Below are 12,104 nucleotides of genomic sequence, written 5' to 3'. Positions count from 1 at the left end.
AAAAAAAAAAAAAAAAAGAAAGTTTTTTTCCTTTCTAAAATGTGTGTGTATTTTTTTGGTACTCTCTGATATTTGAACCATCACAATTAGGAAATTTAAACATTTTTCATGGGTCAGTAAGAAAGTTTTGAGATAGACTGTGTTATGGACTATTATTTCACTTCCAAAAAACACTGTTGACAGCATGCTTTCTGATTCACCTGTGCAAGTTTCAGCTTGCTCAGCTTATCAATATTGCTGGGAGGTCTTAATTTTTTTCTGTCTGCATGGATTTTACATTTCTTGATTTTTATGTCTCAAAACTTTTGTAATGACCTGTGTATTAGATAAATGAAAAACAAAATCTGTTTCTTACTCCTTTTTTAAAAAAAAAATCTGTGGTAAAATATATAAAATTTACTATAAATACTGCTTTAGAGAACTTAGAAGTTCATGGATCCCTAAATATTTACTATAAAAATTTATATAATTATTATTTTGGGGGGACCATTGAAACTGTATGTTAGTTAAATGTGCTTTTTGAGTTGAAAATTTGAAAACAGTTTTTGTACTTAAATTATAGAAGGCTTTTATAAGCTGTGAGATGGGATCAGTAATCTTTGGATTACTGAAATTCGTTACGTTTTTCTTTAGAAGAAAACACACTAAGCCGATTGTCATTTGTTTCTGTTTTTGAATTATAGTATTATAGTATTATTTATGCCTATCTTTGAAATAAAGTGAACTTTGAAGTAAAACAAATATTACTGGAGCATGGGCAGACTTTTCTGTGGACTGAAATTGCACTAGACTACGTGTTCCTTTTTATCAGTGTCTGTGTTACTACCTTTATAGATATCTAACATTGTTTTCCGTACTTTGTAGACTTCTTTTTGCTTGCCATATCATATTGTTAAATACATAGATTTGTAGTCCTAATCATCTGGTTGTCCTTCACATTGTAATATTTTAACCTGCTTTTAACTAATGAAGCTAGGTCTTTTTTTCTAAAGGAAGGTTCATTGGTTAAAATAACTGTTTAGAATTCTTGTGTAGAATATTACACCTTCCTGGTGTTCCAGGGTCTTCCTTTATTTTAGTTAATACTAACGTTTGGATTTCTGATTGGCTTGGGTAGGTTTTGAGCCTGTGGTGATAGAGAATGTTTTGGAAGGCGACGAGCTGCGCACGGACCTGAAAGCAGTGGAGGCGAAAGTCCAGGAACTCGGGCCTGATAACGTTCTGTGTATTCATTCCACTACATCCTGTTTTGCTCCGAGGGTGCCTGATAGGTAAATGATTTGTGAATATTGTCCTTTAGCTGTTGATTAAGTCTTTTAAATAAAACGTGATATACTAATTCTCAAGTAAGCCTACATAACATTTGGTAATAAGTAGGTCATTGGGCTGTCCTGAGAGAATAGAGTGACCTTGTGGAGAAATAGCAAAGTGACTTGGGAAAATCAACATTTCATGTGGAAGCAGGAAGAACAACTGGTGTCGGGTGGAGATCCCTTTATCACCCGGGTAGGGGGAGGCCCTCCGTTTCCTTGCTCCTCTTGTGATTTAATAGAAGTTTATTTCCTAAGCTAAAGGTCGGGTTTGCTTGTCTTCACTGTTGTCTCCACTTCTTTGATCTTACAGTTTTCATATGTAGAGATTACCATCAGCATTAAAAGATTTTACGTTGAAAATTTTAGGATTATTTACTTCTGTTTGAAATTTTTTCATTGGAAGAGTAACTCACATGTACACTTAGGTGTGTGCATAGATCGTCTGCATTTGGGGAATAATGCAAAGATTTAAGGAAATAAAAGTGAAAAGGAAAAAAAATCAAATGCTTGTTCTTCAAAAGAATTGCCACAAATTTTTATTCTGAAAATGTAACAGGCTTGGGTCTAATTATATAGATTTCTGATTTTGACAGTAACTTACTTTGTTTCATTTTAATGTTTTCAACAGAACTGCTAATAATTCGTGAGAACTCTGTTGACTTTTGACATTTTCGGTACCATCAAGTTAGACTTTGGTTTTAATTCATGGACTCCATTATTTGGCAGTAATGAATGCCATGCTGGTTTTTATTACCTTGTAGGCAAATTTTAAGAGATAGTTCTAAAACCATGCTCTTGAAAATTTCCCTTGTTACATTCACGAAGCTATTTCAAAATTACATTGCATATGCCTTAGTGCTTTATTCATTACCAATCAGATGTTAAATTTGTATTGAAATATTAGACATTTATTTTTTCATTGTTGATGGTTTTGATGTCTGGAAAATTTTTAATGGGATAAAAATAAGTCACACTTCAATAAACAGCATATGGATTTTGCTTTAGTTGGATTAGTTTTTGTTTTGTTTCATTTTGAGTAATGTTTTTTGACTATTTACAGCGTGCCTGGTACAGCATTAAGTATTTTACAAGTACTGTTTCCTTTTGAAAAAAATTCTTGAGTTTTTTATTGATCAGCAAAATTCTCATTTGCCACTGTTTAGAAGAATTATATAATGAATATTTTTGATAAGAGTGAATTTTAGGCAAATGCATAGTATTATGATTGAATTTCTGATTTTATTAAATTAAACATTGTGGGGTTTTTTACATCAAACCTAATTCCTTTACAGCCTTAATTTTATGGGTATATCTCTTGTCTTTATTAATTAATTAGAGAGTATTATAGCAGAAATTCATTTAAAGGAAATGTTAAAAGAAAAATGGCTCAGGGAGGTGGCTTACACCTGTAATCCTAGCACTCTGGGAGGAAAGGCAGAAGGATCCTTGAGCTCAGGAATTTGAGACCAGCCTGAGCAAGATGTAGTGGGACTTGGTCTCTCTAAAAGTGAAAAACTGAGGCAAGAGGATCACTTGAGCTCAAGAGTTTGAGGTTGCTGTGAGCTGTGAGGCCACGGCACTCTACCAAGGGCGACAAAGTGACACTGTCTTAAAAAAGATTTAGTTTTATAGTAGGAAGAGATTTCTATTCAAGATGACCTCAGTCACAAGTAGTGTTTGGATTTGTGAAGGAACATCTATTCATTATGCTCTGACTGAAATTTATTACCTTCCTCTGCATAAAGTTAGACTCTAAAATTGGGAAGTATAAAATGAAAAAAAGTGGATAAGAGTGGATTTAAAACCAGCAACTATTTAAAAGATTCTTTAGTATCCAAGTTGTTGGAAAGTGTTCATTATTTTGGTACTGAAACATTTTAATGTTCTGTGTGTTTTAATACATTGAAGTCTGTCTGAAAATGCACTTTTTATTTTATGAGTTGTTTAATGTGAGATTTCTTAACATTTCCAGATATGCTGATTATTTTGCAGATACACTTCAGTATGATAAGCATCCAAAAACATTTTTAAAAAGAGCATGCTACCTTGGAGGGGTCATTATAAATAATTCTCTGGCTTTTTATGTAGGAAAAAATTTAAATATTTTAAATGATTTAAAAGTTACCACTTACATAAATTTTTATAAATACGTTTTTTCTCATTTATTGGTAACATTAATTTAAAAGCTTTTTGGGGTTTATTCTAAAGTGCTTGCTATGCATTTTCAAGCTGCTGAATTATATGCTAAGATACTGCAGTGGAAATTTCAGCATTTGTCATTTTTTTCCCTGGTGTACATTAGGATAACTATTAAATTAAAAAAAATTTCCATGCTTTAATTTATAAAGCCCAGTGTGAGTATGTCTTTCGGTTGAATATTTATGTTTGTAGATTAGAAGAACTGGCTGTGATTTGTGCTAATTACGACATTCCACATATAGTCAACAATGCTTATGGAGTGCAGTCTTCAAAGTGTATGCACCTCATTCAGCAGGTAAGAGGGTTTAAGAGCTATGTCAAAGAAGTAGATTTTAACATATTACAGGATTACTTTCCTACAGCCTCGTATAGTAAAAACAGTTATTTAGCACCCTTTACTTAAAGGAGCATTATGAACTTCCATTTGATAGTCTTTCAGTAAAAGTTATTATTCTTTCATAGAATGGTAGTAATTGTACTAATGGCTTTGGTAGTCTAGAATCAACGTAGAAATACTAAAGTGCTAATAGCTTTTAACTTTCTGAGAATGTTCCATTGCTACCAAGGTCCTATTTTTCTAATATACTGGATTATAGTAGTTTTAAAACTGTATTGATGGTTTTATTCTATACTTAAGGAATCATCTTACCTTATTATCCTAGCCGAGAAACGACTTCATTTATAAACATGTTAGTATAAGGCTGTGGAGTTGGCAGGTTTTTATCTTTTTATGTGCCTTGACTAGATCCTAGCCATCTATTTTAAGTTCTGATTTTGAAAATATGGCCATGCTCCCCATATAATAAGAGCTGTGGCTTAGAAGGTTTTGCATATTCAGGCCTCTCCTGCCTCTCTGTTTTCCTTTCCTATTGCTCTGCCTGTCAGCTGCTCTTCTCTGACCTTGCTTGCCAAGGCTCAGAAGTACAGAGCTGTGCTTGGAATATGTGAGAAATACCAAGAAGACCAGTAGGACTGGATCATAGTGAATAAGGGGAACAGTGGTAAAGATTTGGCGTTATACGTGCGTGATTCTTGGTATGATGGCCTTGGAGCGTCTTGAGTAGGAGAGAGTGACTTTGTGGGGAATAGACTTCAGGGAGGCAGGAGTGGAAGGCTGTTACCACAGCCCATGTGAAATGTGTTGGTGGGTTGGGCCAGACTTAACATCTGTGAAGGTGGGAAGGAATGGTGGGATTCAGATGTATTTTGAGAGCAGGTTTTACAAGGTGCACTGGTGATGAACTAGATATTGCCTGTGAGACAATGGGAATTCAGGGATCACAAATAGGCTTTTGACCTGAAACACTGGAAGACGAAGGGCCATAGGAATTAATGTTTTATCTTTTAAACATGGGCTCTTCATCCAGATTACATAGATTCTGGTCCCTGCTGTGTCTTTGATTGCCTGGGTGACCTTTAATTGCCTTGGTTTGAATCCCAGCTGTGCTATTAATTATATGTCTGATCTCGGGCACTTTCACTTTAATTTCATATGCCTTCATTTTTCTCATCTGTAGGATAGGTATTACGGTAGCGTCTACCTCCTGTGGTTATTTGAGGGTTAAGTGCATTACCAACGTGAAGTGCATATAACAGTGCTTGACACACAGTAAGCACTCAGCAAATCATGGCAGTCATAATTTATATAAACAATTATTTATTTTATTCACTGCTGTCATCCCCAGAACCTACAACAATGTTTGGCAGATGATAGATGCTCAAATATTTGCTCTGTGAATAAATTAGTAAGTGAATAAACAGAGAAATGGCAGGAACAGAACATGTTCCCGTGCTTCCTGTTCTCTGTAAGCTCTTGCTTCCTTTTAGTGGATTTCCCCGCCCACCCCTTATTTAGCACGGGAATGAGGTCTGTGCATTACTCCTGAGGTGGGGTCTGGCCTGTTTGCTTTCTTGCATAGAAATGCTTTCTGTGTTTCAGTGATGAAAAGGTTCTAGAAGAGTCTGGTGCACAGATTCCTCTATTAGTACTTCTCCCAGATTACATTCATGGTTCTCTGAGGAATCCTTGGACAGTACATAAATGTTAATAAAAAGGCAACGTTGACGTTCACATTATTTTTGTGTGCTTCTACTTTGTATTTTTTCAGTTATTTATTCTGTTAATCTTATGTTTCTCTCTGTTTTCTGTGATACGGTGGGATTTCCTCTGATCATAGTTAATTAGGAAATTAGAAGGAAGGGTAACAAGGAAAGGTTGAAGAGTGAAGCAGTCATGTGATAGCCTCCAGAGCAGTCGGCTCCCCGTCCCTGCTGTGGCTGCTTCTACCTGTTGCCTGGATCTGGTTTCTCAGATTAGACCAGCTATCTGCTGCTGCTTTTCTCCCTGAGATATGGATGTGTGAAAATGAAGGTCAAATGTGGTTATAGTATTAATAGGAATGTAGATTGTGAGTACAGATTGAAAATCTGTGGCTACAGATAAAGAAAAAAACTATCTCAGTTGAAATTTAGATCGTATCGCTATTTTTAAGAGGAGAAAATTGAAGCACATTAGACAGAAGGTCATAGACTATGTTGGATGGGGACCAGAACTTAGTTTTTACATTGCTAGTAGGCAAGTATTCAGTTTTTCACCAGAATATTAGATTTTCACTTGAAGTTCATTTGCAGAGGAATGAGATAAGATTGTAATATTAAGGAACATGACTTATATAGAAATATTGCTTCTGAAATTGCTGACTGTGTATAAATAAAATTTCCATTAGTTGATGTTTAAAATTTTCTTTTCTCTTTTATTATCTGAGTGGTAGTAGGAGTAGAGCTGGTTGCCTAAAGTAGTCATGTACACAGTAGTGCTCAGGCATTAGAGACGCACTGAAATGTTTAGCTGGTGGCTGCGGTCCATTAGATTATGGTGGTCACTCTTGAACTCACAGAGGGTGTTTAAAACTACTTAATAATTATAGGAGCTACTGTAGAATTTGTCAAATAAAGGATCGCAGATGAGACGCATAGGAGGAATTCATTCTTTCTGGTATAATTTTATGTAACTCTCTCTTTCAGTAAACTTTCCACCCGAACTAATAGTGAAACCCTGCTTGCTTCAGAGGGTTGTTGTGAAGATTAAGCGATTTATGTGTGAAAGCAGGTTGTAGAGGATAAAGTGCTGCTCCTACTTCAAGGAGCATCTCTTAGAAATTCAGTTCAATACTCTGGTACTATTACAAAGAAAATACAAATCGGTGACCTGTTTTTGATTTCTGTGCATTGTTTTAAAATGGTGTTTATTTTTAGTTATTTTTTTTAAGGTTGAGTTGACAAAAATTTTATCTGCTATGTATAGTGTGATGTTTTGATGTGTGTATACATTGTGAAATGATCAGAAACAAAAATAATTAACACATCTATAATTAGCATATACTAATTTTTTTCGTTATATTTATTTGTTAATAGGAGTTGTTGTCTCTTCGCCTAGCAACTAATAAGTAATATTACATTGATTCTAGGGGGCTCGGGTTGGTAGAATAGACGCTTTCGTTCAGAGCTTGGACAAAAATTTCATGGTTCCAGTAGGTGGCGCTATAATTGCTGGCTTTAATGAGTCCTTCATTCAGGAAATCAGCAAGATGTATCCAGGTAAATAAATAAGTTGCTCCTTAAAAAAAGTAACTAACAAACAAAAATCTATTTATATGTAGATTACCATAATAAATCTTAATTTCCAAAGCTTCTCCGTCCCCCCAGCCTACCTTCCTCAATGTAACTTGTCCATTTTTATTTCAGGAAGAGCTTCAGCTTCACCTTCTTTAGATGTCCTTATTACTTTATTATCACTTGGATCTAATGGCTATAAGAAGCTATTAAAAGAAAGAAAGGTAAGCTTTCCCTTTAGGCATAGAATAATATTCTTGACTACAATAGCATGCCAAATCATTGGTGTTTTGCTTGTCGGTTTATTACATTGGGAGTATAGATTTCTGCCTTCGTCCTAGGGGATTTATTTATATCTGGAACCACCTAGACCAGTGGTTCTCAACCTGTGGCTCACTCCTTTGTAACAATGAAAATACATCGCAGCATGAGGAAGGTGGGGAACCACTGACCTAGGTGGTTTTCAATTAGTTGTCTTCTGTCTATCCAGGTATTCTGAGGAATCTTGGACAGGTGATTTTTTTTTTTTTTTTTTTTTGAGAAACTCCTGCATTGGGTTTTTTACTATCTCAGTAAAGTTCAATTCATGTATTGCTTAAAGGTAAAGGCTCTTTAAAGACAAATGGAAAAGTCTTATTATTAGTTTTTGGAAGCCTAAGACTTGTTTAGGTGTGAGATTTTTGTCACAGGAGGAAGAATCAGGTGAGAAGTTAGCTGGCTTGTCACACCGAAACGACGGATTAATCCATTACATTATTAGAATGCTGAACTCATTGATTATTTTGGCTATGAAAAGTGAAGTGATATTTGTGCTTGAAAACTGGACTTTGTCTCTAATACTGAAAACTAGGTTAATTCAGGACAACTCCAAAATTGTAGAGAGAGAGATGGTGTTGGCAGGTCAGATCAAGGTGTTTTATTCATCTCCTGTTTGGGAGAGCTAGAGGCCCATGTTATGGTTTTTATATCTATGTAACTTTCTAGCACTTAATAACAGTTGTAGCCCTTTGATTTATAATAGTGCTTTACATATTTTAAAACATTTTCATATATGTTAATTTATTGTATATATCCTCTATTAGCCTTAGGAACACATAACTGAAGTTTAAAAATATTATATCCTATTTTACCTTCTCCCACTAGTTCAGTCCATGACAAGGAATTGTTTTACTGTGAGGATGTTTCCTAAGGTTTATGTGACATAAGAGAAGATGCTCAAAGTCATTAGTCATTAGAGAAATGCAGCTTAAAACCACAATGAGATACCACTACACACCTGTTAGAATGACTGATGTAAAAAAACCAAACCAAAACAAAAAACTAACAATACCAAATGCTGGCAAGGATCTTAAGCAAGTGAAATTCTCAGACAATGCTGATAGGACTGCAAAATGATACAGCAGCTTTGAAAAACACTCTGACAGTTTCTGATGAAGTTAAACATGTACTTAGTGTATAAACCAGCCATCTTACTTTTAGTTATTTACTCAAGAGAAATGAATATTTATCTGTATAAAAAGCCTATATACATGAATGTTTATAATGATTCTGTTCATAATTGGCCAAACCTGTAAACATCTCAAATCTCTATTATGTGGTGAACGCAAATAAACTGTGGTACATTCATACTCTGCATTAAAAAGGAACAAACTACTGATTTCATTATGCTAAATGAAAGACACCAGACATAAAGAATTGCATATTGTGTAGTTTCACTTACATGTCATCCTGGAAAAGGCCGAAAATATAGGGACAGAAAAAGATGAGTGGCCACTAGAGGCTAGGGAACTTTTGTGAATATCATGAAGTGTTTCATATCTTGATAATGGGAATGTTTTCATAACTGTGTATGTTTGTTAAGATTCATAGAAGTAGACACTTAAAAGGTGTACACCTGAAATTTTACTGTGTGTGAATTATACTTCTGTAAATCTAACAACACATTTTTATACAGTAAGAAGAAAGCTTTTGGTGGGCACAGTGGTTCACACCTGTAATCCTAGTGCTCTGGGAAGCTGAGGCAGGAGGGAGGAACCCTTGAGTTTAGGAGTTGGATACCAGCCTGAGCAAGAGTGAGACCCTGTCTGTTTCTACTAAAAAGAAAAATTAGCTGGATATTGTGGCAGTGCCAGGAGTCCCAGTGATTCAGGAGGCTGAGGCAGGAGGATTGCTTGAACCCTGGAGTTCGAATTGCTGTGAGCTAGGCTGATGCTGTGGCACTCTAGCGTGGATAACAGAGTGAGACTCTTGTCTCAAGAGAAGGGAAAAAAAAAAGAAGAAGAAAGCTCTAGTATAAACTCTAAAAGGTAATCGTGGTCATTGATTGTTTTGCCAAGAGAAGAGCTCAGTGCATCTTTTACGGAAACTTACCCACATGTCAGATGATTACTGTCTGGTGGTTGAGGAAAACCTAGGATGTGTTTGTGTGACAGTTGAGTTGTTTCAGATGATAGTGCGTCTTAGCTCTCTTTTAACAAGTTGTGTCGTCTTGGAAAAGTTAATTTGAACTTGAAGCTTTTATTTCCCTATTTGTGAAAGAAACAATTGGTATCTCAGGCCACTTCTATTTCTGAAAGACTTTAGAATATTTCTTAAAAGAGTTACTTTCTGGGCTTTGAATATTAAAATCATGGGAATTGGCCTGTAATTTGTAATCCAGTGCAAGACATATTGGTAGTTTACAAATTGGACATTGTGTAAGTTTGAAATGTTTCTTTTAAGATGATAATCTCTTTAGTTTCATGGTACCTCATATCCCTTTTTATTGCTGTCAAGCTATCTTCAACCCCACCCCCATCTGAATAATGACAAGCCCATTTAAAATAGCATGATCTAGTATGGACCAGTGTTTCTTTGAAATTCAAAGTAGGTGAAGTTGAGTGTGGGATAAGATTCATTGAGAAAATGTTTAACTCAATAAATAATTGTATTTATTGAGCATATATTATATGTTAGGCAAATATATATGTGTGTGTATATACATACATGTATATATCTATGTTTATATAGCATTCAATAAAATAGAAAAAGGTATCTATTCTTGTAGATATTCTGTATGGGAAGGACCAGCAATAAATAAACAGCCTAATATATAAATTATAAAGTTTGTTTGAAGGTGCTATAAAGAAAAGAAAGAGTAAGGAGCATTGGGGGTGATGAGGTGGTTGGCAGTGGTGACTGATTTTTGAATATACTTTAGGAAGGTGTACACATTGGGAAGGTGACATTGGAGGAGTCAGCTTGAAGTGTGAGGGAGTGTCGACGTATGACGGCAAAGACCGTTTCAGACAGAAAGCCAGGACGAGGACCCGAGGGCAGATGTTGGCCTTGTGTCTGAGGAGCTCCAAAGGGGCTGTGTGGCTGGAACAAAGTGAACAAGCAGAGCTGTGGGAAGTGAGGTGAGGCTGATCATGTAGGGCCTTTGAGGCCATAAGAAGCTCTTTGTCTACTGCTCTGTGTGAAATATTTATTTTTTTCAAGTATCTTTGATCCACACTTGACTGCATCGGGGGAGTCAGAACCTCGAGAGGACTGACTGTACATGAAGGTGGAGGGAGAGATAGCGCAGTCAGTGCCACTGATGTGTTTGATAGCCTGAGCATTAAGATTTGACGTTGGTTAGAAAAGTTTCAGGCAAAGTCGTTCTTAGTTAGTCTTTCCATGCAAGGTTTACGTTGTCTGCGTACTTACCGTGCATGTGTTAATGCGTTTGCGTAAACATGAAATAATTACACATAGTACTGAGCACTGAAAATGGGGTGCCAGGCACTCTCCTAAGCACGTTGGTTTTTTTCTTCTCTATTCCAGAACAACTTTGTTCTCCTTTGCCTTCTTTGTGTTGTTATTGGAAAACATACTAAATTTGCATTTGTTTAATAGGCCCAATGATAAAATTATATATTTTTTAAAAAATGAATTAAGATAGGAAGTAAAAAGATATGCTTTTTTATACTGTTTTTTATAATGATACAATTACTTTTACCAACACTCTTTCTTGTTTTATGTGAATTCAAATGAGTATTTGTGATAAGTTGATTCCAGGCTAAACAAAGTTTGTTTTTATTTTCTGTAGGGGGAGTCACTAGCACTAAATTTTCTGGTTTTATTTGTTTGGAATGTGTTTATTTTGCCTTTATTTTTGACAGGTAGCTTGCCTTGGTATAGAATTCTTAGTTAATGATCTTTATTTTTTTTATTTTTATTTTTTTAAATTTCAGATTAACATGGGGGTACAAATGTTTAGGTTCCATTGTTTTCATTTTTAAGGTAAAGTTCAAGTTGTAGTTGAGCCCTTCACCCAGGGGGTGTGCTGAACAGCCTCACATTGCTAAGCACTTGTTCCGTATTCATTTAGCCCTCAGAATATCCCCATGGGGTAAGTATTATTGTTATTCTCATTTTCATAGGAAATGGAAGGACAGAGAAGTATCATATATGAGGTATATTGTAGAACGTAGATTTAAATCTAGGCAACTAGGTCTCTTATCCTCTGTTTTAACAAGGATAACTAGGTCTCTCATCCTCTGGACTCTGCTACCTTTTAAAAATACAGGTAAATAATCTAGCCTGGTAGTTGTGTAGCTGTAGAGTTATAAGTCTAAAGACTCAGGTCCACTAATACCTGAAGAAGGCAAAAGCAGTGAATAAATTTAACTACTCGAGCCAAAAAAGCTGTTACTATATAGAGCGGGTATGTTATTTGCTTGTGCAGAATCACTGTCATTGGGGAGCTGCCCGTCCCTGGCTCCGGGTGGTCCTCATGAGTCTGTCAGTCACAGTGTCCCTTCCACCTGTTTCGTAGGGGTGGGCATGTAATTTGGCTGGCAGGTAGGCATGTGGAGATAGAGTCCTTCCAGTAGATTTGATAGATCTTTTAGAGACAAAGACCTTTCTTTGCAGACAGTAAGCTGAAAGGATATAATCTTAGAACTGTAAGCTACTGTATTTCTGGCCTTGCAAAGGGAGAATTCTTTTTTTTTT

The 12,104-nt window shown here is 35.7% G+C and overlaps 1 protein-coding gene across 2 annotated transcripts in view; it reads left to right on the top strand.

The window, feature by feature from the left end:
• SEPSECS (Sep (O-phosphoserine) tRNA:Sec (selenocysteine) tRNA synthase) overlaps nt 1–12,104 on the top strand; it is a 33,616-nt gene that overhangs the window by 4,869 nt on the left and 16,643 nt on the right. For both annotated transcript variants that reach the window (XM_003793505.2, XM_023515336.1), the window contains exons 5-8: nt 1,118–1,271; nt 3,705–3,807; nt 6,980–7,109; nt 7,257–7,348. In XM_003793505.2, the coding sequence (XP_003793553.1) occupies nt 1,118–1,271; nt 3,705–3,807; nt 6,980–7,109; nt 7,257–7,348 (479 nt within the window). The remainder of the gene's footprint in view (nt 1–1,117; nt 1,272–3,704; nt 3,808–6,979; nt 7,110–7,256; nt 7,349–12,104) is intronic.

The sequence above is a fragment of the Otolemur garnettii genome, unplaced genomic scaffold, assembly GCF_000181295.1.
Source record: "Otolemur garnettii isolate 467f Iridium unplaced genomic scaffold, OtoGar3 scaffold00069, whole genome shotgun sequence".
NCBI lineage: Eukaryota > Metazoa > Chordata > Mammalia > Primates > Galagidae > Otolemur > Otolemur garnettii.
This window is presented reverse-complemented; position numbering and strand designations above follow the sequence as displayed.